The sequence below is a fragment of the Notothenia rossii genome, assembly GCF_949606895.1.
Source record: "Notothenia rossii genome assembly, chromosome: 8".
Classification (NCBI taxonomy): Eukaryota; Metazoa; Chordata; class Actinopteri; order Perciformes; family Nototheniidae; genus Notothenia; species Notothenia rossii.
Genome location: NC_136906.1, coordinates 23,705,481 through 23,733,408, shown reverse-complemented (window position 1 = coordinate 23,733,408; position 27,928 = coordinate 23,705,481). Strand labels below are relative to the sequence as shown.

At 42.9% G+C, this 27,928-nt stretch overlaps 1 protein-coding gene across 11 annotated transcripts; it reads left to right on the top strand.

Moving 5' to 3' along the window:
- The first annotated feature begins 352 nt into the window (after positions 1-352).
- gpatch8 (G patch domain containing 8) lies at positions 353-27,928 on the top strand. Of its 11 annotated transcripts, none has more exons than XM_079643636.1 (11): positions 470-534; positions 4,338-4,415; positions 5,328-5,364; positions 8,649-8,667; positions 11,813-11,885; positions 18,401-18,442; positions 20,790-20,857; positions 21,592-21,678; positions 21,846-21,989; positions 22,115-22,245; positions 22,823-27,928. In XM_079643636.1, the coding sequence occupies exons 7-11, from the start codon at positions 20,831-20,833 to the stop codon at positions 26,739-26,741; spliced, it is 4,308 nt and encodes a 1,435-aa protein (XP_079499762.1). In that variant the 5' UTR covers positions 470-534; positions 4,338-4,415; positions 5,328-5,364; positions 8,649-8,667; positions 11,813-11,885; positions 18,401-18,442; positions 20,790-20,830; the 3' UTR covers positions 26,742-27,928. The 11 variants fall into 11 exon arrangements, with proteins under 11 accessions (XP_079499752.1, XP_079499762.1, XP_079499761.1 ...); XM_079643635.1 differs by having other exon boundaries at positions 16,446-18,442; XM_079643630.1 differs by lacking the exon at positions 18,401-18,442.

Here is a 27,928-nt window from a genome sequence, read left to right as displayed (position 1 = left end):
TCAATATGGGTTTCAGATCTAATACCATTCCAAAATCAATCAACCACTACAAAATACCTCTCAGCTTAATATGTCATCAGATACAGATGCAAACAGAGCAGTCAAATAAGTATAAAGAAGAATTAGAAGTATAAAGTATATGAAAAATGGAAATACTGAATAAAGTGCAAGCACATTAAAATTGTAGGTAGGTCCAGTACTAAAAATAAATGTACTTCGTTACTTTTCATATCGGGCATACACATTTCCTAGACATTACAGTGTTAATATAGCCCCAGTTCATTACAAAAGGTACACATGTAACATATTGCTGGGAATCATACTGTTACAGTATGTAGTGGAAATTGTTAGCGAAAGGTCAGTTGACAGAGGAAGGATCATTTGCTTAGAGCAGATCATCATCAGCAGCATCAGCAGCGGCACCAATACAGCGCATCTGTTGGACACGGACAGACGGAGCGATAGAGAAGCTGCTGCTCGGTTCAGAAAATGGCCGACAGATTTTCTAGGTTCAACGAAGAGCGTGATTTCAAGGTAATGCATGTTAAACGATTGATGTTTTGCACATATTTCACCATGTATGTGTGTTTAAGCACATACATATGGTTTATAACGTAGTGGGCGGTTAAATGTAATTGCAAACGTCTGGTCTAGATGCCGCTTGCTAGCACCGCAAGCTGGCTAAGCTAACGCTAGTGCACTGCGGTTCTTTTGAATGTTACTTCCCTTACGTCTCAGTGTTTGGCTGCGTGCTATATTTGGCTCCTGTCATTGGTTTTTAGCCTTACGATTATGCTTACCACGCAAACTATCTTAACCATGCAACAGCAACATATATATTGTTAGTGACCTTGGGTAGTGTGGTTGTTTATCGACATATGCTAACGATGGATTGCTAGCTAGCTTGTAGCTAACTGGTACGCACATTCATTAGCAGTTGTAGTACTAGCTAGAAATGGCTGTATCATTTTGACAACAACCACAGCAGCTAGTTAGCGTGTTAAATTTGACCTAGTTTTAACCAGATATATGTAGGCTCAATAATAAATGACATTACATTAAATGATATCTTACAGTTTGCTACTTAAATGTCTGAGGCATGTTTATCGATTGCTTTTAGATCAACAACATACCCTTGTCCACTTATTAGCTGATATTTAAAAAAGGTTTTATTTCAAAGTGTTATATATAATGTTTTCCTTGCGTAAAGCCTTTACGGTAAAGGTGACATAATTGCTTCACTTTTTTAGTTTTTGTACCGTTGCCAGACTGGTTTATCTAGCCTTCATTTTGTTTGTTTCTATCACACGACTTAAACGTACAATTCACAAGTAGAGAAGTTAGTAACAATGGGTTTCAATTTTGCTTCGTTTGTGGGAACATTTCAAGCAATTTTACAAATGAATCCGTCCCTAGTGAACAGTTTTAACATGCCTTTTTGTGAAGGTTTTAGGTTGCATATTTACAACAGTTGAGTTGCTGAATTACACCCACATATGAGCTGTTTGTCTTTCACTTGTCTATCTTTGATCTAGGACCGCGCCCAGTACAAGCCAAACACAAAATTAAAGATTAGAGAAAACAAGATGACCATGTTAACATGTGTTTTTTTCACCATAAACATTCTGTCATTCATCATATTTGTTTACTTCAAATTCCTTACATGACATTCTAATCCCCTACTTTAACTTTGCAGAATTTGTACTTTCTGGCAATACATATTTTAAGCCACCCCACATATTTTTAATGATTTGATGTATGGTTATTGATTGGTCTCAAAACTGTCAATAGAAGACATCCTTAGTAACAAAGTATGCAGATAATGTGTCGTAATGTTTTCCTTTCTAAATATATTAATGCAGTGTTTTGAAATAAATTGTCATTTGGTTTTATCAAATAAAAGCAGCTTGAAAATTGAGTTTTGGGATTACCTCGGGTTGTAAGTCTGGCACAGGTGTCATTCAGCTACAAGTTTCAAAACATTTCCTCCAGAAACCATCTTTTCACATGGTACAAATTAGAAAAGTTGTGGTTTCATGTTATGTATATACAATGAATGTTAAGATATATTGAAGATGGTAAAAATATTGTGTGTCAAAAATGTGTGCTTGCATTTAGAACATTTTCAATTGGTTTAGAGTTAAAGTAACTGCGGTGTTCAGGGATATTTAAAGGGTATTGATACATTTTTTCAACAACTAACTTGTCCTTAAATTTTTCTGACGTCATTGGTTATGTAATATTTGGCCCATTTTTGAAGAAGAGCAAGTGTTTTTGAACAAGAAGCCGTTGATGCTCAGTTTGTTATTTTAGGTATTTTTGGGGGTTCTTTTGCTATTGGACAGTTATAAACTTTGCTTAAAATGCTGTAGTTGTTTTTTTCAAAAGCAGTCAAGTACTTTTTGGAGTGATGATATGACGAATGGGTGAATTAGTAGACAGGCCATTACAAGTTTAAGCATGTATAATTGCTTGTGAAATTACTAGCCAGTGTTTTTCCCTCTAAAGCCACTGTGATGCTGTCGAGTAGGAACTCAGTATTCAGCTTTTTTGTCAGTGAGAGCTAAATGTTGTGTGTTCTGAATGAGTCTGTTGAAGGCAGCTTTGGCTAAGCACAGTGGAGCTCTGTGTGGGAGATCTGCTGTGAAGGATTCATTTGCTCAGTATTCAGAAAGTTTCTCCTTGACTCCATGGACTAAAGCAAGCTGCCAAGCAACACGGAGAAGGAAACTCCCACTGATGGTCTACCTACTATCTAAAGCAAAACAAGTCCATTAGCAATATGGAGCTATGTTTCATCTTTGTTGGAGCTTTAGAATGCAGCTTAGAATTGCAAGACACAAGGTTATTTATGAGCATCTGCACTGCTGGCTGGCATTAGTTCTCTTATTTGCTAATGTTAAGTGGTATGGAGCGCTCATATCAGCGTTTAAAAACAAAGAGAAATGTTCTCTTGTAATATCAGAGGACATAGCGAAGATCAGTTCAATGCAGCATTGCCGTGGTGTTTGTTTACCAGACTCAGGGGAGGAAAAAGCAGCAGAACATAAGAAGTCATTGTGGCAGGCCGAGGTTGTGCTTGATAGCACATTAAGTGGTCTGAGCAGAACGTCAGGAGGAAGAGAGGTGGCTGGGCAAGAGAAGCCAGGGATAAATTGATTTGTTCATAAATAAATCTTTTGCTATTCTCTGAATCTCCTTCTCATAATCCCGGGCTTCACTCATGCTGACGAGAGGTCCTGTCTCATCTGAGTTAATGGCTGCCAGTGTGGCATCAAATCACCTCATTATGGTGGGCGGATTTGAGTAGTTGCTTATCTCTGCAAAACCCAGATCCCCCGAGAGAATGTAGGGGGTAAAGCTGCTTGCATAGCCCAGTCCATGTTAGCATTGTCTTTGCTGCACAGTTCTGCAGCTGTAACCATATACTCTTTAGCAGTGAAGGAAGAAGTCCTGAATAATACAAAGGCAAGTTATTTGTTTGCAGTGCCTGTTCCATCTCCCAGATAGATATAAAAAGTGGAAATCAAACCTCCCTATGTTGTATATATCATGTCTAGTTGCATTAGTTAGTTGTCCACACTTGTACTATTGCTGGTTGCTGCAGGCATCTAGTAAATATTGTACCACAAACTATTTTTGGACTTGTTCAGTTTTGTCTGAAGGTCAGTAGAAAACACACTCACAAACATGACCTTTGTCTCTCCTCTGCGGCTTAAGAGAGGAAGCCATCTGTCTCTGAGCAGAAACTGCTCTATAAACATAACCCTTTTGGTCAGGGTAGCAAGCCCATTACTCACTCTCCGTCCTCCCAGGGTATGGACTTAAAATGAAATGTTCAATTTGTGTAAGTAAAGCCCAGCTTCAAATTCAGACAACAAATAGCCTAAGGCATCCTTCACTGCTGCTACTCCTGGAATACATACATAATTTACCAGGAATTTGTTTCCTGAAATAACAATCCAAACTTCAAACTAAAGGCTTTTTTAAGTTTAAATAACTGGAAAATGGGATTGTTTATAGTGGAGTAATGGTTTTCTTAATTTATATGTTTTTATTAAACTATATAAACATGATTTTATAGTAAACCATATGCTGTTTGTGGAATGTGTGTTTTGCTTTTATTTGAGAGGTAAACACAATTAATGAAGCATATGTTGTGATTATTTTGGCCTGAGATTGCATGATAAACCCAAAAACTACTTTAATGCAGTTAAATCCTCACCACTGGCTGGAATATTTAGGATTTGCTCAAAAACTGATTTAACTGATGATGATGAAAGAAAGCAAGTCTACATGATATTTCTAATTTAAGCTTTTGCATGTTTTTCACTCAGGGTGGGAATCACTTTGACCAGTATGAAGAAGGGCATTTGGAGCTGGAGCAGGCGTCCCTGGACAAGCCCATCGAATCGGTAAGGCTGCATCCATCATCCCACACCATTGGACCAGCTGTGAGAGTGGATGATTGGCCCAGGGAGAAATAAAAGCCACACCTATAAACTCCATTCATTCTGCCCATGTAGATGCATCCAGTGTTTTCGTAAACACACTTGCCACCTAACCTGTAGAATCACCTGTCTCATGGTCATTAATACCCTTTAAGTCCCTCCCACTTCCCATGTCCTCTGCCTATTCCATTTCCTGTGTGATAGTTAAAAGATAATGTATATGCTAGATCTTCCTGTTTTATGTGCAGCTTACGGATAATCATTTGATTTATGTATCAGTCTCCCATTAGTCATTGTTAGTCATCTTAGCACAATGAGATAAGACGACTGAAAGGATGGGGTGGATAAAGCACTGTCATCAATGGCTGTTTTCTAATCATCCTAGCTGTTATTCATTTTTAATTGGTAATGACAAGACTTTATTATGAATATACCTGCTTTAAACAAGGTTTCTGTACTGAGCCATGTTGTTTTTTTTATGTTTGAGAGAGTGATTTACCTTTCCAACAACTCTGATTTGATGATTCACGGATTTAAAATGTATTCAAAGGGTTAAGATCATAAATGCGATCCTCTTGAATCAATGCACATGTTACCATTTTGCATTCAAAAACAGCCAGATTAAGAAGTGTTTACACCTGTATATCTGACTATTTTTCAGTGGCTCAAATGTTTCCGATTCCAAAAAGTTGGCAGTGCTTATTCCACCCCATTTAGCAAACAAAATAGCACACATAAGATGGTGTGAATGGCTACATCTGTGTTTGAATGAGTGTGTGTCCATGTAGCTCTAGAATTTGTGTGTAAGTGTTTGTGTCTATAGGACAGTTATCTTATTGTACACAACTTGGGGTGTTCGATATTTCTCTCCTGCAGCGAATTGGCCCCCTATTAGCTAAGCAGCAATGACCCGGTTTGTATTTGCACGCTCTGCTTTCTTACTCCTATCTTTAGGGTCCTTGTAACGCTTCTCTGACTGTCTTTCTCTCTCTCTGTTTCACTACTGTCGCACTCTACATCTATTCTCTCTCTACCTCTACTTCTCTCTCGCTCCCTCCCTACTACACAGTGATTCGTTGTACAGTACCCTCTGTCATTCTGTGCTGGCATGGTGCTTGTGCAACTGGGACTGCATTTTTTTCGCTGAAGAGGCACAAAGATAATAGCGCAGGAAGCTCTCTTTTTTTCTGTCTTTCCCACTCTCTCCACCCCCGCTTCTCCTCTCTGTCACTGAAGCTCTTTGGTGAGCAGGCCCAAACTCCTCTTACCTACACAGTGTCCCATGACCTCTCCTCAACCTTAGGGATGTGCTTTGAAAGTCAATCAGATAGTACCAGTAATCTAACAGGCATGCTCACTTTCTTCAGTTTCTATAATCATCAAACAAAAGCATGACAAATAAAAGGGATTTCATTTTTTCCTAAATTAAAGCTATATTTAAATCTAGATTGCAACATAAGTAAACTAGATATTCGAAACATAATTAAACAAGTAAATTATGAGTATAATGACTTATTATAACAACAGGATTGCCTGAGAAAATACAAAAGTTGAGATTTCCCGTCAATTAAAAAAAATAAACATGCAAGCAGCGGAATACATTCCATTGGGCTGATCACTGTGACGCTCCCGTTTGAAAGGGAAAAAAACACTTAATTTATTCACAATTTTGTAATTTATCACTATGATCAAATGTGTAGCCTATATTTGTGTTTAAGATGTGCCGGAATCTGGCATAGAATCTTTTTACATCCTGGTTGAGTTTCACTTCTATTGTTTTCTAACAGGCACACACACCTCCCACTGTGTGTGGGTGGTGGAGAGGGAGAAATAAAAATAGAGAGAGGTGGCCTTCTCACCTGGCTTGAGTGACTCTTTAGCTCCTGCGCTATTATTTGTGGAGGGGCGTTGAGGGCAGCGCTGCAGCATCACACATGTGGAAAAGACATGGTCACAACTGTGGGGGGTGTCAACTGTCACATCGTCACTAATAGAAATACACACCTTTACATATTCTCTTTGGAAAGTGCATGCTCAAAGGAGATGGTGGCAGACTGTTTAATCACAAGCAAGTCACTATGAATATTTGTTAACCCTGAGGATTCTTTTAAAGGATCTGGTGATGACACAGTTTCGTTACATCAGTTATATTTCAATAATACAAATTACACAGTGTATAAGACTGTCAAATGTACAAACGTGCAACATGTACAAACAGTATAGTCCAAAATGTCTACCCCTAATCAGCCTTACACAGTGCGCCTAAATGGATAGCTAAAACATCACAGTAAAACACAGACTGACATAGAGTATGTGACAGTGTTGTTACACAGGCCTGATCTGAAATCTGTTAGTGAATGCTTTGGCCCAGCTTCTCGGAGCCCCTCCCCCGCCACTTATTGTGTGTGAACTATAGGCAGCTAGAGGTCTGTGGTATTTTATTGGGATCTTTTTTCTCTTTCTGTCTTTTCCCTTTGGTCTTTTGCTCTTTCTCTATAACATTGTTTTTGCATTGCATGTGTTAACTTGGTAGCATTCAGTACTATTTTATCTCAACACTGTGTCCTAATCACTACTACAGTTTTCCTCCAATACTCATCCCTCGTACGTCCTCTGCCCCCTTTCAGTCCCTCCAACCTCCCCTCCTTCCCCCTCTGACCCTGTCCAAGAGCGATATGCAGCGGGCAGCCTCAGAGCCACAGAAACCACATATACGCACCAGAAATCTAAGAATCACATGTGCGCAGACCACAATGCGTTTTTCTCTTAGTAAAAATCTTGTTTCAACTTTTTGTATTCAAGATGTGTTCTTTACTACTTGTCTCAACTTGTACTAGAGATGCTAAAATATATGGTGTATTAGATATGACAATTTGATAAGAAAATGAAAACCCTGCAATCCTTTTTTTATTTTAATCCTGCCCTACTCGTGACCTACATTATTTACAACATGGCAAACTTTCTATTAAGCACCAGCGTTAATCCAGAGAGCATCAGTGATGCTGGGTTCAAGGTCATTGCTAATGCCCTCAAAATAATCTGTTTTAAAGTCAGCAATGGGGTAAGTGTGGAGAACAAGAATAACCTAACCAAAAAACCCACTTCAAACTGAATGGAAGGCCAGTTTTACAGTCTCTGTTTAAAGTTACTGGAGACCGCTACAAATGTGGGCTTCAGTGTCAACTTAATTTCCGGTTGATGCATTGGGCTTTCAGAATTATGAGGTAAGTATGTATTTTAAAATGATTCCATTTAAACCGGACGCTGGTTCTCTGTCATTTTTCCAATCACTTAATTCATGAAATCTGTTATCCCCTCACGGTCACTCTGACACTTCCACACTTCACCTCCATTTGCTGGGAAAAAGGAGCCTTCTGTTAAAGCAATTTGACTCTTGATGCACTGAGACAGTTGTTTCCATTTAGTCACACCTGCAAAAGGGGAGACCAACAAGGAATGCACAAGGCACCAAACACAAGGGAGCTGCAAAAGCTTATGAGGAGCAGCAGTCAGCAGGCCCTGTCCTCCACCAGCACTTCCAAAAACACATTCCTCAAGGACACGAGAGAGGAGGATGAGTAACTGCAGCAGCAGCCCCCCTTTTTCTGCAAGACAGAACCCTAAAGGGTCTGTGTTCACTCATCAGAATATACAAGCTCTGTTTTTGTGAGCAATAATCCCCCAAAATGATACAAAATATGTAGTTTGAGTTGATTTAGTTGAGTCACTTGCATAGATTAATATGCAGGTCCAGTTTTACATCTTTCTCTGAACCAGAGCATTTGCTAATATCGAGACACGCTCCAGTACTGTAGACATATCAATGACTGCTTCGACTGAAGCAATAAGATTCCTAAATACTCTGAGGTCTCTAGGTGGGGTCCCCTGCATATCACTTCCCTTCCCCGTATCTTTTTCCATGCACTGTGCCGATGACGGCACAATGCACAGTTTTAAAAACACCTCTCCTTTTAGATCTCTTTTGTTTGGATAACATTTTCAATTTTTTCTTTCTCCTGTATTAACAGTCAGTGGATTTATTGACATGCCCTTTCTGTTTGTATACAGTATTATGTTTGTTTAAGAGCAGAGAGAAAGATTTGCATATGTAAGAACTTAGAGAAGCTAGCAGAATTGCAGTTGAAAGCGTTTGGCTGGTTTCTTACGTTGTGTCACGTGTGACTGTTTTTTTGACAGCCCAGTATTTTAAAGCCAGGTTCGTATGGAAATGCCTTCACTCCACTTGCACTGCTGTTGGACTCGCCGTCGTTGCTTTCATCCGTCTGTCTATTCTTTTGGTGCACACATCTGTTGTTCAGACACGCAGTGAGCGCCTCATCTCCGCCCTCTTAGTTTGCTGAGCCCATTTTGAACTAATCTTTTTATTAGTGTCAGCAGTTGCGACTGATGCCTTATCCAACTTGCCCTTCTTGTTTTTAATAATATTTAGTTTAGAATTTTACAGAGATAGAAAAAAAAAAAGCTTTCTATGAGAAAACACATTTAATTTAAGGTAGGGCTTATGTTCTCTGAGCTTTCAGAACATTTCATTATAAGACCCGTGGTCAGAATTCTCTGGCCTTGGAGATAAAAAATAAACAAATCAGCAAACAGGGATTGTGTAAACACGAGACAGGAGCAGCTAGTATAGGGTGCATCTCATTTTCCTTCTTGCTGAAACCTCATAGATCAGCTTATTCCCCAAATCAATATAGATAATCATGTGTAGAGTGGTGCACCGTAATACTGCAGTAAGAGACAGAAGCATACCCAATGTCGGTGGGAGGGGAGGCATCCACTGCAGCACATTCTGCTGTGTTTCCTACATAATGAAGTCAGGGGACATGTTGTCCACCATGCAGGAGGCAACAAACTATTAGCCATGCAGCCTATCTTTGGTGGTGACATGCCAAGGAACTGCCAGGCAATGTACAGTGAAAGCATGTCAAATGTAGGATTTAATGCCCCAGTTATAATTTAAAACAAGCAGGTGTCCTCAGTTCCCTTCCATCCTTGTGAGACCCAGCACAGATTCCCTCCTATCTCACCCCGCAGCGGAAAGGGATCTGAATGTGTCACAGAGTAAAACACAGCTCATAGATCCATGAAATAGTGGGGGGGGGGGGGGGGAATACCAAACTCAACAGAAACAGGAAGTGAGGCAGTTAAGCTTCTCTCTTGGGATGAAAACATCAGCCAGTTGCGTTGGATAGATTTGTTACAAGTATCTGGGATTTCACAGTTCTAAACACTGACCTATCGTTTTTACTCTCTCAGAAATAATAAATAGGGCAAAAGAAGGCATCAGTTTGCTCCTAAACGCCAACAGGGTTTTAACATGATTAGGCCAAATGTAACATAAATGAGACCCTTTGGGCGGAGATGCAGTGTGTGCTGTGTGTGTGTGACTCCCACTCCCCTTCACATGCACTAACCCATTCAAGCTCAGCTCACCTCCAACACCCCAGAAACTCACCTCCACCATGGCTCAGCCTGCTCTGTTCTGCCCCCCCCTGTCCCCACTTCCTCTTTGTCAAGAGAACTAATTGAGCCCTGTTGAGCCATCACCTTCCTCTCTGTGCCTGATCCACCTGAAACTAACATAGTTGGAGTTTTGTTACCCGCCCTCCACCCCAGCCCGCTCCACCCCTCTGTATGTGTACCATTCACGCTACTAACACCGACGATACTTTTTGTTAAAATAATTTAACAAAAAGGTGCATGCTGTTTTGTTCCAACCCCTTCACTTTCTGTTTGTGAAAGTTGATGTCAATCTCTTTGTGATTATAAATATCCTTTATGTTTGGTTTGTATGTTTTTTTGGTAGAATGCAGCACTCTGGTGAATGTTAGCAAAGCTTGGAATAGTTATAATCACAACAGAAAACACTGCTTATTAAGAAATCTCATTGTTTATTTGTGCTTGAGGATGTACTGTAGTGGTGGGATGATCTTGCATTTCACTTAATGTTTTTGTTTTTCTTGCTGACCCATACTAGTGATATAACGCTCTCAGACATGTGCAATTGCCCCCCTGAGTATACTAGGAATTTCTGTTGTGTGTGTTCTCGCACTTCTCTCTAGCCTCTTTGATTCAATATAATGGGTCTGATCTTGCCCACATGTACATTGTCTGTATACTTTCTAAAGTATTCAAATAAAACCCCCAAATTCATATTTAGTTATTAATATTTACTTAATATAATTGCATTGTTTATGACCAAATGATGAGTCTCTTTTGTGCTCTAGCCAGGCGCCACCCCTCTTATAAAACATACTTTTCCAGAAAGAGATAACACTTTTGACAAACTCCTGTTGTGTGCTCAGTCTTAAAATGAAAACACTTGACAAAGTACAGACCAGATTTTCTCGACATTGCCTGCACTTCATTTGAAAAAATGGTTTAAGAGAGGATTTAAATAAGAGGCAAGCTAACCACACACATTTGTGTCTAATAATGGTTTAGAATCATAATTGTGCATATGGCTTGGATCAGACCATTGATAAAAGACGAAAAAATACTGGAGGTGTCCAAATCATTCACAACAGCTATTTCTAGTGAATCCAACGGGGCTACGTGCACACAATGTCTCTCTGTCCCTCTCTTCACCTGCACACCCACATATCCCCTCACACGTACATATTCTGTCCACCCTGGGCCTTGTAATGGTAATCCAAGGCCCATTAGCCCCACTTCTGTCTCTTCCTCTTGCTATAGTTTTTGTGACAGCTGCATATGTTTTCATGGTGCTCTCCTTGTCATGGTTACGGAATCACAGCAAGCTTGGAGTTTCTGACCTTTGTTTTGTTAATGCAAGATTTCCATACCTGTTCTGTGTCACTTTTCTTTGTGTACTAAGATCTTGCTCTGTAGTGGTTCATATATGTATGCGTGTGTGATACATATATTGCCTCCCTCCTTCCTACCACTCCTCTTAACTTCTCAGTTAGTGGATGTGACTCAATGTTATCTTTATCATCCAAAGTAAAAGATAAAGAAATGACTTTACCTTACAAAACAGCACTCTGTAGGAGGGTGTCCTGTAGTTTACAAGCTACACATAGCCTCATGTAGTGTTCATAGTGGACAAGCTACCCTTCCTCTCAGTCTCCAACCATCTACCCCCCCACCCTAACCGTCCTTACCACTCCTTGTGCTGGAAGACACTGATAATACACGCTGTAGGTGATGTGGATGACAATAATGATAATGGTGATGGTGGTGGTTGTGCTGATGATGATGGTGTGATCTGAGTGTCTTTTTGTTTTTGTTTGTTTGTTTTTGATGAAAACCCAACAGGGAAAAGCTCCTCTTATTATTGGAATATTTTTGGTTTTTTTCTCCTCTGTTCTCTCTGCTAGGATAACATTGGGCACCGGCTGCTTCAGAAACATGGCTGGAAGTCGGGGCAAGGTCTTGGCAAAAGCATGCAGGGTAAGGACAAACTCTTCTGAACATCTGTTTGCAATGTATGCTGGTGGTACTGAGCCACCAACACTTTGTCATTTTCTTCGCCCTCACATTCTAGGTTTTGTTGTATCAGCAAATGTTTCTTTCCCGTTTCTTTCTCTGGTCTTTTCCTTTGTGTCTGTTGCTAGCTAAAATCAATTTGTATTCAAACAAACCTCATTCCAGTTCCAGTCGCTCTCTCGCTGCTGTTCCCTGGAATGGAAGAGGGAGGGGAATGTTTCAGAGGCCTTGTAAAGGAGTTACACCGAGGGCAGGGACCATAGTGGGTTGAAGGATAGGAGTGGAGCGTTTATTTGTCTTTCAATAATGCAAAACAGATTAAAGCAAGCTTTTGGTCCTCCTTCAAAATCACAGTATAATTGAAGACAGCCTTGTTCACATTCAGTTGTTTTAGCCAACTAACTTTGAGAAAAAGTGGTTATGGATTTATGTATTGCAGATGTGCTAGCACACAAGTCTTGTATCATCTACAGATCTTACCCCTGGTTAAAAACATACATCCTCTTCTCAACTTACATTGCCGGAACAAATGGTAAAGAAGCTAAATGTACCTCTCCCGAAACATTGGGGCAGGGATGCAGCTGCATGATAACGAAGAGCACATGGTTGACTTGGAAACACTAAAATGGTAAACAGGGTAGCCAGAACTCGAGCCAACAGAGCTGTCAACTTGCAGGAATGCATAGCACACCATTTTTCAAGGGCTTTTTCTGGCCTAGTTGTAAACGCAATTTAAGAACAGGCTGCTGTGACAATGCCATTGGACCTAGTCCAGAACCCATGTACATTTCGAAAAAGGAAAAACCTCTGACTGCCTTCCACCATGTTAACATTGACGCAAAACAGACCCACGTCCGTTGCATGCTCCGCCTGCTTAGGGAGACTGTTGTTAACTTTGGTTGATGCTGGACAGTCTGTTTCAATGATTTAAAAAAAGATAGTGATACCAATCATAATCAATTTTGGCATGGCTTATTATGAACCAGATAACCGTTTCAATCCTTCTCTATACTGTAGTTAGTATATTATTTACTTAAACTGATTAACATCATGTGTACACCATCCGTTTCATTTTTTAAGATCGAGAATTGCGGTCTCTTCTGAGGGAAGTAAAAGCGGTGCTGTAAAAATGCTCTGTAAGCTCTTTCCATTGAATGAACTCGTGTAGAAAGCTTTCAACAAGAAAGCTGCATTAGAGAGGTTTACTTTCAGGAGACATCTGTAATTGGATGTCCCAGTTGATATTGACTTGCTGCAAGAGGGAGCAGGCTGAACAGAGCTGAGTGTGTGGGTTGGTCTTGGCTAGCGTCAGCACATCATTAGTTCGACCCTGCTCTGCTAGTCGGCTCATTGGCTCAGAGGCAGTGGTGCAGAGCCCTGGCATGTTTCCACCGAGCCTTCCTGTCTCATCAGCCTCTTTCTCTCCTCATCACTTTCTTTATTCTCTCTTTTAGTTCGAACTTCCTAGCTCCGTCTTCAGAGCCGCACCCTTCCATGCACTTTCTCCAAAGAGGATGACGTATCGCATTGGCCATGAGTGATGACATCACTGGCAAGCGAATGGGTCCTGGCAGTTAGCTAAGAACCAAGCTGGGTTTTCTGCATCATTTCTGGCATTTAGTTTTGTCTACCTCCTCAATCGTGTTCTTTTCTCTGCTGTCAACCCACACCATTTTAACATCAGATCTTTTATTTCTACTCCCAGCAGTCATTTTCTTCTACTTATTTTTGTCATTAGTTGCTCATTTGCTTAAGAGCATTTATTTCCCTTTAAACCCAGCAGTAACATGCTCAATATCAGAATTGTAATGAGAAACACAACGTCTCTAGGCACAAGCTACGTAAGCAAGTTGCTTGACTTCACAACGCAAAAGACAGAAGGTATCTGCGTTCAGAATTGTGCTGCTTAATTTAATTTGTATTCAGCATAATCAGATTATGAAAAGTCCATGCCTTCCTCGTGTTTGTGGTTCAGGTGATAAGATTTTCAGTTGTCTCTGGTTTTGTAATACAACAGACACAGAAGACTGGTTTACCCTGCCTATAGATGTCCTTACTTTTCCAGATACCGGCTGTGGTACTCAACTTTGTTGTAAATTAGAAGAAAAGGAGGAATGGCTCCCTCTCTAGAGTCACTCTTGTCTTTATTTAGATCTGCTCTCCACTGTGTCGGATTGAAGTGTCATGATATATTGCAATCTGACATTTAGATATTACATTTGTATTGTGTTTATTGGTGAGCCTTCAGAGACATGCAGAGCTGATGACTGGCTGTTGAGCTGCGTTGAGGCCACCCTGGCACCTCTTGTTCATGCACATACAGTGGGGAAAAAAAGTATTTAGTCAGCCACCAATTGTGCAAGTTCTCCCACTTCAAAAGATGAGAGAGGCCTGTAATTTTCATTCTAGGTACACTTCAACTATGAGAGATAGAATGGGGGGAAAGAATCCAGGAAATCACATTTTGAATTAATTGGTAAATTCCTCGGTAAAATAAGTATTTGGTCACCTACAAACAAACAAGATTTCTGGCTCTCACAGGCCTGTAACTTCTTCTTTAAGAGCCTCCTCTGTCCTCCACTCGTTAACTGTATTAATGGCACCTGTTTGAACTCGCTATCAGTATAAAAGACACCTGTCCACAACCTCAAACAGTCACACTCCAAACTCCACTATGGCCAAGACCAAAGAGCTGTCAAAGGACACCAGAAACAAAATTGTAGACCAGCACCAGGCTGGGAAGACTGAATCTGCAATAGGTAAGCAGCTTGGTGTCAAGAAATCAACTGTGGGAGCAATTATTAGAAAATGGAAGACATGCAAGACCACTGATAATCTCGCTCGATCTGGGGCTCCACGCAAGATCTCACCCCGTGGGGTCAAAATGATCACAAGAACGGTGAGCAAAAATCCCAGAACCACACGGGGGGACCTAGTCAATGACCTGCAGAGAGCTGGGACCAAAGTAACAAAGGCTACCATCAGTAACACACTACGCGCCAGGGACTCAAATCCTGCAGTGCCAGACGTGTCCCCCCTGCTTAAGCCAGTACATGTCCAGGCCCGTCTGAAGTTTGCTAGAGAGCATTTAGATGATCCAGAAGAGGATTGGGAGAATGTCATATGGTCAGATGAAACCAAAATAGAACTTTTTGGGAAAAACTCAACTAGACGTGTTTGGAGGAGAAAGAATGCTGAGTTGCATCCAAAGAACACCATACCTACTGTGAAACATGGGGGTGGAAACATCATGCTTTGGGGCTGTTTTTCTGCAAAGGGACCAGGACGACTGATCCGTCTAAAGGAAAGAATGAATGGGGCCATGTATCGTGAGATTTTGAGTGACAACCTCCGTCCATCAGCAAGGGCATTGAAGATGAAACGTGGCTGGGTCTTTCAGCATGACAATGATCCCAAACACACCGCCCGGGCAACGAAGGAGTGGCTTCGTAAGAAGCATTTCAAGGTCCTGGAGTGGCCTAGCCAGTCTCCAGATCTCAACCCCATAGAAAATCTTTGGAGGGAGTTGAAAGTCCGTGTTGCCTAGCGACAGCCCCAAAACATCACTGCTCTAGAGGAGATCTGCATGGAGGAATGGGCCAAAATACCAGCAACAGTGTTTGAAAACCTTGTGAAGACTTACAGAAAACGTTTGACCTCTGTCATTGCCAACAAAGGGTATAAAACAAAGTATTGAGATGAACTTTTGTTATTGACCAAATACTTATTTTCCACCATAATTTGCGATTTGTGATTTTTCTGGATTTTTTCCTCCCCCCCATTCTGTCTCTCATAGTTGAGGTATACCTAGGATGAAAATTAAAGGCCTCTCTCATCTTTTGAAGTGGAAGAACTTGCACAATTGGTGGCTGACTAAATACTTTTTTGCCCCACTTTATATGGTCGTGGATCCCTGTGTCGTCTCATAGGTATTCTCGGCCTGACGAAGGCCAGGGACCAGAGTAGACCAGAAAGCTGCTTCATTCTGGGCAGGCTGACAAGTGATTGCAGAGTAACGACGCAGCAGTCATTTCTGAGCTTAGCATTTTGGTGTGCATGCATTTCCATCTGGCCTTGAACAGCTGAATAGCAATCGATTTGATGTGATAAGGATGTGTGCTTTGTGGAGAAGAGAACAAGTAGCAGGGGCTGACTGTGCTCTTGTGTTTGCCGCTGGCCCCTCTGATGTGTGGTTATGTAAGCATCCTGCTTTGTGGGCAGATGAGACTGCGGCAAAGTGTGTCCAGTTGTTTTGTAGGAATGAATGGCCCATGAAGGAGCCTACTATCTCTGTTCAAATGTGCTAAATGCACTTGTAGTGTCACACAACACAGAAACGCCCTTGCATCACATTGAAGTTTGCTGGATAATCATTATTATCTTCCTTTCCTTTCCTGTCCTGTCCTCCCTGCAAGAAGAGAAGGTTTTTGAATTTTGAAGTGAAAGCATTGTGTCCCCTTTTTAAGTTTTTCACTGTATTGACTTTGTTCTTATTCTTCTTTTGTCCTTTTTGCCCCTTTTTAGGTAAGGTTTGTTGGATCCCCTCTGTATGTCAGTATGTGTGTGTGGGTGTGTTTTCTTTCTCCCACTCTGCAGTTGACCTCAATGTAACACCCCTTTGACAGTGTACCGTAGGCTAATGGCCTCTGTCAGCTTCCTCCTCTTTGCTTCATAATCACTAAACCTTTATTTCAATCTGCACAATGAGTAAAGTGCTTCGATTTGAACAAAGAACAACAATCCATTTCAAATCAAGGTAGATTTAGGAAGCTATGATTCCATCACATCCCTTAGAATCATCATCTCCACGTACGTTAGATTTTGTTTTCCTCTTTGAGTTTCCGTTGCTGCTGTCGGGTATCTGATTGGCTGTAACCACGGCTCAGACTTTGAATGGCTTGCAGAGTAGACATGTTTTCCCCCTTCTGCTTGTTTGCCTGTTTCTACCTCAAAACCTGTGAAGCTTGTGTGTATGTGCCGTGCGTGGTCATCATGTGGGACTGAGATGTGTGTGTGCGTCTGTTACTGACCGGGCCATAGAGTCAACTTACAGGGAAAACCTCACCACCTTTCTACACCCCAAATGTCTCTGTCCCCATGGTAAAACACTCCCGTCCTCCCCCCGTTTCTTTGCCCCTGCTGCACAGCATGTTTGTCCTAGCGGTGCACTCCTGCCTGCCTCAAACCGTCACACTCACCTGGGGCTTTAAGCAGTGTTGGAGGTACTGAGCTACTACTTTAACAGGATAGAGTGAAATGTAACACATTTTTATGATACTTTGGGAAAACTGCTGCTAGATAGCAACACAGACCACGCTCTAAGCACTGCTCAAAGCCTTGCTGGCTCTTTGCTCAGGTACATTTTTATGTATGTCATGTGTTCACTTGTTCTAGGGTAAAGCACGCCCCAAAACAATCTCGCTGGCTGTAGGCTAGTAAGGAAATGAAAGATTCTCAGGGAGATCTGCTATGACTGGGCTGACAAGCATCTGCCTTGCAAAACGCTTAAAGGGGGGAAATGGTGGTCGTCCCTAAAGGCATCAATCGTCTCAGACTAGATAGTTGTCCCCATGATAAAACAAAATGAAACGTAAAGACTGGCAACAGAGGCTAGGCCTGTCACAATAATTACTTTCGATTTTATAGTACGATCTTTGGACATGACCACAAAGGTTCTAACGGACCTTGATATTGCCTGTTGCACGAGTGTTTGTAAAGATAAGAATGTCACAAACAGCATGCCAGAATAAACAGTGAGGTTTCCATAGCATTATCTGACCTGCAGTGCACAGTTCTGTTATCAGAGCCAGAGTGTGTTCCATTTCTTTTTTCTATTTATATCACATTCCAATATATTAATATACTTAAGGAGTTAAAGTCTGTTGCTATTTGAAACATTTTACTTGCATTATTATGCCATTATTTGATCAAATCTGTGGCATAAAAATAGTCTTTAAAAATGTCAGTCATTTATCGCAATATGATGCAGTATATTGTCGTGACAGGCCTACCAGACTCTCCACAGTAGATGTTAGTTTTGATTCACAACTCTTGCCTTTTAGCTTTTACCTATCATAGTTCATATTGAGTCGTAGGTTTTTTAATCACTCCCTTACCCATTGTAGCTCCTCTAAAACCACCTATATGACTGGGTTTCTCATTTTTCTTCTCTGTAATGGAGGGATACAGGACTTGGGGCAGATTTTGTAAGGGGGGGTAGTTTGGTACTTTTGGGGCATATTGTGGTTTAGAGAGTGAGGCAATGCCAGGATAGGGGCCCGGGGATTGGGACCAGTGGTTGGGAGAGAGTGGTGAGAGGAAATCCCTGTAAGCACCTGGCCATGAGTGAAGGGGGGTGGGGGGGTGACACACTAAACCCCCTCTGGTAATAAACCCCAAAGACACACTCCAAACCCCACCCTCCCTTCTCTGTGTGCCTCAATCTTCCTGCTTAACCAATTGGTGTTTCTTTTTTACAGCGATTTGATCCTGCCCATGTTGTGCTGATGGTAAACTTAGTGGTAAATGTTATTTTATCCCCCAATTGAATTTTCTTTATTTTTGTTTTTATTTCTCCCATTTTCTTTGTTTTCCTCATCAGAGCACCAATGCTACATAGGCTTTCAATTCTCTCTGTATTAGTCCTCATTCTGCTGCTTGTATATTATCATGCATATGTATTACTCTTAGAACATTGTCATTTTGTTTGTTTTCAGTTTTTTTTTTAAACCCTGTGATTCACACCCTGTGATTTAGATGCACATTGTTTTTGTCTGGTCCCTTTCTTTTCCACTGGAATGGGTAACGTGGAAGTATTGTCACTGTGTTTAAAGATTGGTGATAGTTTGGGATGACTGTAATTGTTCATTAATCTTTAATTCTGGGCCTAGCTTGTGACTTCATTCAGAATAACCACTGCAGTGGCTGAAAAACAGACCAACCCCTTGTCTTGGTTTCACTTTTCTGCTGTTGGGTAAAGAGTGTGAACACACGCCTATCATTTGATAGTCTTGTGCTCTACATAGCATACAGTCAGTCCTCTTACTACTTCAGGGGAATAAAACCTCCGCAATTATGCAGTCATTATAGCCTTTTAGCTAAAGGCCCACTCATATGACAGACACTGCAGTGGGACTGAGAGTCCAGGCAGGCCATTCTATGTTCCAATGCCCATGCATCTATGATTTCAGAATTAATATGTCATTGGGCTGTGATGACAATATTATAAAAACAATACAGGAATGAACCGGATATTAACATCAAAATGTGTCCAGGAAGTTCTTTTCTCTCCAATTGAAATGCATTAATTCAGAGTTTAAGGGAAGCTTAAAGCTTTCAAATGCTTATTAAGTAACTCTGGCTCAAAGTATAACTTGGGCCAGAAAATGAAACATGTATGGTATTAGCCTTCAGTTTTTCTGTCTTATAGAAAACAACTCTTAATTTAAACTCAATTTGGTAAGAAACTTAAACCATACTTGTGACCGGTATTTCACAAGATACACTTTGATTATACATTCCATATGCCCAATGGTATATATAAAACATTGATTCATGAAAAAAAACTAACTTGAAAATGTGGGAGGAAAAAACTGAAACCAAACCGAATTGATAATCACTATCAGTAACAACTGATTGTTGTATCTGGCTGGCAACAGAAGCAGCAGAACTAGTCCAAATTCTTTTGCCTTTTTGTTTTGAGATTCCCCTGTCTACCTGTCTGTCTGTCCTCCCCTTACCCCCCATCCCCATGTTTTACCAGGTAAGTATCCCCATCCCTTGCACTGTCACAATGGCGATACCTGGCCTGTGACGTCACTCTGCTGTAGTTCAGTGCTTGTGTCCTTTTTTAATTTTTTATTCTGTCTTTCTCTCTGCTTTGTTTGGCTGATTATGAGTGGATTAAGCAATTATGTGTCAATCTCCAGAGTAGTTTTGATTTTTATATATTTTATATCTGTAATGGTTTTTTTTTGGTTGTTTGTTTATTTTTCTACAGTTAATTTCTTTCTAATCTAGCTCTTTTCACAGCTTACGTAACATAGCTGAAGTAGACAGGGAAAAATACATTTCTCAACTCTAAGTCATGATGAGGAAGGGGGCCAGGGAACACATTTGAACCCGAGGACAGTGGAAGGGTCAGCAGGCCTGCGGACCGTCCAGAAAGAGACAATGCATTAGGCTGCAGATAATATTAGGTGGCTTTGTTCCTCTCATGGTGATGTCGCAGCAGCTGCGCAGGCCTGTTGCAACTCCCTTCACACACACACACACACACACACACACACACACACACACACACACACACACACACACACACACACACACACACACACACACACACACACACACACACACACACACACACACACACACACACACACACACACACACTCTCAAGCTGTAATGTCCTTGATAAACTTGGCATTGGTTTGACAGCACTGCAACAAGAATGGGTGGAGGAGGGGCGGTGGGTTGTACGACTACACTGAAAATAAATGCCAACAGATCTAAACGGACAGTCTTGTTTCCAGTTACTTTCTTTTGTAGGACATATTGCTAAACAGCCCTGTTGCCCTTGACCTCATCCAACAACACATTTGCAGCTAATTTGACTCATTCAAAATGCAAACCAGCAGCCATGTCAAATGTAAGGAAAGTAAGATAAAGTGTTTTATACTCGGTGGCTGCAGTAAGCTGTGAGAATGGCTGGTGTTTGGTTCACTGTAGCTTTCTGGTCTCTTTGCACTTCAAGGCAAATTCTCTAACCCCAGCCCCCTATGCTATGAAAGCAGGCTGTTTTCGAGCTGGCCCCATGTCCCAGTCTCAAAAACTCACCTCGTCCTCTCTCTGTCTCTTTTCCCTCAGGACGCACCGACCCTGTACCCATCACCCTCAAATATGATGTCATGGGGATGGGACGCATGGAGATGGAGGTGAGATTCATTTCTTTTTGTCCCAATCACTTGTTTATATGTTGTTTTTGACATAAAAGCTTCAGTTTAAAAATGCGTAATTTGCTCTACACTGACAGTGTGATGTTTTGACATTTCTGATTGTTTTCATATTGGACAAGACCAGTTCTTAGTTGAGCTGTCATGGCATCTTAAACCAAATGCCACAAACATTATGATACAGTAATACTGTCTGACTAAATACACATGAAGATGTTCTGCTGAATCTGCTGGCTGCACAATGTTCCAGGGTTTTCAGTTCCTTTCGTAAATTGCATTTGACCTTCACAATTTTCGCTGAATATCATGCCTTTGCCTTCAGGAGGATTTATGCTTTTTTTATATATTTATGTTTGCTACATTATGCATAACTGCCTTGTAAATCATTAGTCCTGTCCTGTGTTCACCTTTGAGAAAAAAACTAAAGAGAAATGTATACTTCAGATGTTTTGGTTTCATGTTTTGCAATTTTTAGATACAAAGAGGATTTATACAGCCACCTGCAAAAAGGGATGACTAAGTAACTTTTCAGTTGAACAATCTGTCACCATCAGAAACAAGTGGAGGAAAACAGAAGTAAAACAAAGTGACCATCAGAGCTCGTATGGGCCTGCAGCATAACTGCTTGTTCACACAGTTTATGATGAGTGGCATATAAGATGAATTAAACTACCGTGTTGTCTGCAAGTGCTGTAACTGCTGTCTATGCTTTTTAGCTGGACTATGCAGAGGACGCCACAGAGAAGAGAAGAGTGCTCGAAGTTGAGAAGGAAGACACAGAAGAACTACGTCAAAAATACAAGGTGAGCTGGTTCCATCCTCATCAGTGTTGATTCTACTAGGGCTGCTGTAGTACATCTCAAATGGAAAGAAACAGGAGAGCAAGTACTCTAGTTTCTCTAATTGAGTCTAATCTTCTACTTTTCAAAAACACTCACTCATTCCTTTCTGTTTTTCTCATCAACAATAGGACCAGGTGGAAAAGGAGAAAGCCATTGCAAAGGCTTTGGAAGACCTGAGAGCCAACTTCTTCTGTGAGCTATGTGAAAAACAGTACACCAAACACCAGGAGTTTGACAACCACATCAACTCTTACGACCACGCTCACAAGCAGGTATGTCAGAGGATCAATTCTTGGGTGCTTAATGAAGATCTTTTTTGCGTCAGAATATCTTGTGGTTTTTTTGTGTGAGAAAAGTTCCTGATGTGTTTCGTTTCTCCCCGTTTCGTCTAATGCAGAGGCTTAAAGAGCTCAAACAGAGAGAGTTTGCTCGTAATGTGTCATCTCGCTCCCGGAAAGGTGGAAAAAAGCAAGAAAAGATGCTGCGCAGATTGCACGAGTTGGCTGAGCAGAGGAAACAACAGGACCGGTAAGAGCTTATTCCTTGAGTGCCCTCTGCTGGCTTGATTTCAAAATATATCTGTAGTGGTCACACAGGTGCATGTCTTGAAGGATCATCATGAAACTTGCTAACTAAGACCACAGCCATAGATTTCTTATTATTTTAACAGTTCAATCTCACAGGACAAGATATAGAAATGAATGTTCCGTTTTGTACTAAGGACACCAGAATAAAGTTTATTGCCAAGGTTTTCACTTGCAAGGAATTTGCCTTGGGGGTTTTAGGCATTCACTAAAAATAAATATATTATGAGGAAATGAAAAGACAGGAGAGGTACTACAAATGCCAAGAACATAAATACAGAAAAAGATGGGAATAGAAATCTGTACAATGTGACCGTAACTCCTTATTACAGTCAATATGTTGATCAAACTGTATCCTGATACTGAAAACAACCAGGAGCCTGTCAAGCCCTTTGTGATGACAAACCAAAAGATGAAGCATGCAACCATCCAGTTAACCCATCACCGAAGTAACGTCTTGTATTTCTTCAGTTGTAAACATTTATCCCACTTCTCATTGTTATCATGCTTTTGTGTTACAGCACTCCAGGAAGTGGGCCCATGTTCAAACCTACCACAGTGGCTGTGGATGGAGAGACTTTAGAAGATGGCGACATAATGCCTGAAAACACTGATTTGACAGACTGTGTCCCGGAAGCACCCCTTGAAGAGAAAATTGAGGAAGCCTCCCCGAAACCAGCTCCAACCATCAGCTTCTCTCTGGGGAGGAACAACTCCTCATCCCCGACCCCTAGTGGGGCATCCAAAGTTAGTGTGTCCTTTTCTTTTGCCAAGAAAGCCCCAGTGAAGCTGGAAACAGCCGCCGCAGTGTTTGCTGATCATGGCGAGGAGGCTATGGAGGAAGAAGAGTCACAGGATGGAGAAAAGGCTGGAGGGCAAGAGGAGGTTTCTGGCAGCAGCTCAGACAGCCCTAAGGAAGGTGAAGGAGAAGGTGAAGGAGGAAGTGAAGCAGGAGAGAGCGTTAGTGTGGCAGTGGCAGAAGAGGTGGAGCAGCCTGATGACGGAGCCTCTCTCGCCTCCACTCTCAACAAATTAAAGATGATGATGAAAAAAGAGGAAGGGTATGCAGGACAGGAGCCGGAGTACTATCACTATATACCTCCTGTTCACTGCCGGGTGAAGCCTCACTTCCAGTTCCTGCTGTTTATGAAGGCCACTGATCAGTGTCTGATCAAAGCAGACGACGAAGAGGAAGAGGGGCAGGAGGAGAGGAAGAAGGTTGAAGAAACGACTAAAGAGACAGAGCCCGACGCTACAGAGGAATGCAGACCTGAGAAAGAACTAGATAATGTCCCTCCATCCCCTGACCCAGAGCCCACTCCTCCGTCGCCTAAAGCAAAGACGGAGGATGTCTCTACCCCCGCAGCAGATAGAGTCTCATTGCCCACTTCCCCTGTTCAGAAAGCGGAGAGCACACAGGATAGAAAGGATTCCAACTCGGGTCCTAAGATCCCCACAGGTCCCTTCTTCCCAGTTCTGAGCAAAGATGAGAGCACTACCCTGCAGTGGCCCTCTGAGCTCCTCGAATTCACCAAATCTCAGCCCTCCCTGTCCTACAGCTGCAATCCCCTCTACTTTGACTTCAAGCTGTCCCGCAACAAAGGAGTGCGTGCTGGGAAAGCAACCAAGTCTCCAAAGCCTTGTGAAGCGTCTAATGACAAGGGGCAAGAGATGGCGGCTTCAACAACAACAACAACAACAACAACAACAACTGTAGATGCAAAGACTAAACCTGGGACCAGCACTGACAATGATAAGCCAACAAAAAAAGGAGAGCTTGAGCAAGTAGAAAGTGAGGAGCAAAAGCTTCAAACTGGAAGCACTAGTGCCAAGAAAAAAAAGAAAAAGAAGAAGCACAAGAAGTCTGCAAAGCACTCAAAACGCAAGACTGGAAAAGATGGGAAGGAAGCCAAAGAAAATGCGGAGGGCGAGACCGAGGCAACGCAAGAGAAGCCCAAAAAGAAGAAAAAACACAAACGGAAGAAGAACAAAAACAAGGATCCCAATCCAGACGAGGCAGCTGTTGATGAAAAGGAAAAAGCCAAACCAAAGTCAGAAGATAAAACCGTGGCCTCGTCTGTTCAGCTGACAACTGGAAGGGGAGAAGCTACAGGAAACACAGCAGTGGAAACAGGGAAGAGGAAACGTGCTAATAAGGAAGTGCCTTGTAAGTCAGGAGCAGAGGAAGGAGGAGCTGGAAAAGGCAACGACAAAGTCAACTCCTCAGAGGAGCACAGTGGCGCAAAACGTCAAAAGACTGACTCCAGTGAGAAATCTCAGAGTGCCTCCTGCTCCTCCTCAGCCCAAAAGAATCCCGGTCCCGGTCGACCTCCCAGCAGCGGGAGTGAAGAAGGAGGGGGCTCTAATACCAAGCGCTCACGGCACCACAGGTCAAGTCCTCGGGAACAACGGCGTCACCGCAGCGAGGAATCGAGGCGGTCCTGCAGCCGCTCTTCGAGGCGGGGGGAGAGACGGGGCAGCAGTCGCCGGCGCCATCATGGCCAAACCTCCCGTAGCCACTCGTACTCCAGCAGCTCCGAGCGCTCCTCGGCAGGCAGCAGCGCCTACAGCCGTCGCAGCCGCAGCAACTCCAGCTACAGCAACTACAGCAAAGAGGGCCGCAGGCGGAGGCACTCCAAACGCTCCTCAGACTCTGAGTACGAGCGAAGAGGAAGCCGAGGACGTAGACGATCCAGGAGACATCGTTCCTCCTCTTCCTCCTCAGAAGAATCCCGATCACGTTCACGCAGTCACAGCCGCAGGAAGAGGCACCGGCGGCACCATCGCAGCAGCTCGAGAAGCTCCAGCAGCTGGAGCCGCAGCACCAGCCCGAGATCCTGGAGGCGCAGCTACAGCCGAAGCCACAGCTCAGCCAGCCGCTCCTCCAGCTCCACCAAGGGCTCTTCTCGCCGACGAGCTCCCAGGGCTCGAGTGGAAACCGACGCACAACGCAGAGACTTCAACCGCTCGTGCATCTACCGCTCCCAGTCTCCGCGTTCATCTTCCTCACGAGGCCTTAACCGCAACACCCATTCATCCAGCTCACAGTCTCTGAGGCAAGGGGGGTCCCGGGATGCAGGAGAACAGAAAAACAGCCTTACTGCACGCCAGCTGCTGGAGAAGGTTCAGTCCAAAAGGAGCTCTGATGTTTCTGCCACAGGAACAAAATGTGGGAATAAGATTAAAGATCCACCACAGGGATACTTTGGACCCAAACTACCCCCGACCAAATCCATGCTGCCGCTCTTTGGTAAGCTGCAGGCCGGAAAGAAACCCCTGTTTCCCCTCACCAGACCTATGGAGGTTGAGAAATCAGGAGCTGGAAAGTGTATTGAGCCAGAAGTGATCCTGGTAGAGCCTATACGGGAGTTCCCTCCTCCCCCCCCACCACCAGCTCCCCCGATGCAGAAGGTCGAGGAGGCCCCACAGATCACAGTTGTGCAAGAAGAGACACAGCATCCCGCTATAGAAGCTCCTGTTCACCAAGAACCCCTGCCGCTGTTCGAACCCGATGAGCCTTCCATGGCGATGGCCCAGTACCAAGCAGAATCTGGACAGGACCCTTCTCAGAACCCCATGATGGAGTCCCTCATGCCAGAAATGCAGCATCAGCAGCATCAGATGCATGCCTACCCTGCTTACCCCCCACCCAGCCTAGAGGAGGAGTGCATGGAGGCGGAGGAAGACGGCCTGGCTCCTTTAGAGAGTCAGCCCATCACGTTCACACCAGAGGAGATGGAGAAATACGGCAAGCTGCAGCAGGCTGCTCAGCAGCACATCCAGCAGCAGTTAATGGCCAAGCAGGTGAAGACTTTTCCCTCAGCTGCTGCCGCCGCTGCCAGCCTGGCTCAGCCCCCCCCTCCCCCCACCATGCAGCAGATCCACATCCAGCAGCCCACTATGTCCATGGCCTCCGGCACATCAATCACCACAGTGCAGCACGCCATCCTGCAGCACCACGCAGCTGCAGCGGCAGCCATGGGCATCCACCAACACCCTGCACATGCCCACCACCCTCACCCTGCACATGCCCAGTTAGCCCAGGTACACCACATTCCCCAGCATCACCTCACCCCCATCTCCCTGTCTCCTCTGGGCCACTCCCTGAGTCACTCTCTGGGACACACTCTGGGACACTCTCTGGGACACACACTGGGACACTCTCTGGGACACTCTCTGGGACACTCACTGGGACACGCAGGACTGATTCCTGCCCACCACACCGCCTTCCTCTCCGGTCAGCCCATACACATTATCCCAGCATCTGCACTTCACCACGGCCCCTTAGCTCTCCACCATGTACCACATGGACTCTACCCCACACTTTTTTCATCCCGCCCCTCACAGGCTGCTGCAGCAGCAGCTCTCCAACTTCACCCGCTGCTACACCCCATCTTCTCAGGGCAGGACCTCCAGCACCCACCTAACCATGGCTCCTGAGTAATACAAGCAAAGTATAGTCACAGCCACAACCACTGAAAGAAAGAAAGACTGGACCTGAACCGGCTTACGTCAGGGTTTGGATGAAGTCTTTGAGACAGAAAGCTGTCAATAAGCAGCCCTTCTACTGACCAACACAGGGCAGGAGTTGTAGCCACAAAGTGGTGCTTGTGTCCCACTCAGAGTTGACATTTTCCTCTGGCTTTTGCAAGATATTTTTTTATGCATTGCCCTGAACTTCTAAAAAAGAAGTTCAAGTTTAAAGAGACTTCTTAAAGACATGGTTTGTATTCGAACTTGAGGTAAATTAACACAACCCATTTACTTTTGAATGATGAATAACAGAAATCACTGGAGTTTGTTTTGTTTTCCATATAAATATTATTTCGGACTTTTTTGCTCATCTTGGCAGCCATAGAGTGACGTGCTGGCTGAAGCTATAAGCTGAACCATGTTAAGATGAGGAGTACGTGGTAGGCCTTGACTCTATAATGTACCCTTCAGAGACAGACTACTTCATATTTACTGGTATTGTTTATGTTCTAATATGACTACTTGATCTCTATTGGATCCTTGGTCTCAATTCATTTGTAATGCAGTAACGTGTACATATATCAGTGTGTAATGTGAAGAATCCCACCAATGATGACCATATACAATGACCGCTATGGTGTCCCAAGTCGGTATGACAATGTCCCTTATGAATCATTCTCTTAGTGGGAAAGACGGGGGGGGGTGGTTGGTTGAAGGAGGGGTTTGAACATCCCTGATGCTCTGAGGCAAAGCCCATGTCCCCTGTGTGGGGGTGCACCTGAATAAATTGCACTGAAAATCTGTACATCGAGATGGTGCGTTTGCATCATGTAACAATAAGATTGTAGTATACTGCAATAATTGTATTTTTCTGTTTTTAAATTATTTTCCAAAATGCTCTTCAAAAGAAGGGTTGTGTTTTGCTTTTGTGTAATTTTGTAAATAAAGCGGCTGTAGATTAACCTATTAACGTTCTAGCAGTTTGGTATTGGTAAAAGCAGAATTACAAGATGGATGGAAGATGGTCACGTGAAATGTATTCTATCAAATTTGTTTCTAAATGAACCCGGTTAACAGTGGCTGGGATGGCAAAGGATGGGGATCTTCTGATGGGGAGCAGCCTCTGTGTTTCAGCAAATAAAATCTTGAGTTCA

Coding starts and splice junctions, on each gene's coding strand:
- gpatch8 (XM_079643626.1), top strand. CDS start 490: ATGGCCGACAGATTTTCTAGGTTCAACGAAGAGCGTGATTTCAAG. Junction 21,679..21,845: donor AACTACGTCAAAAATACAAG/GTGAGCTGGTTC, acceptor CATCAACAATAG/GACCAGGTGGAAAAGGAGAA. Junction 22,246..22,822: donor CAGAGGAAACAACAGGACCG/GTAAGAGCTTAT, acceptor TTTGTGTTACAG/CACTCCAGGAAGTGGGCCCA.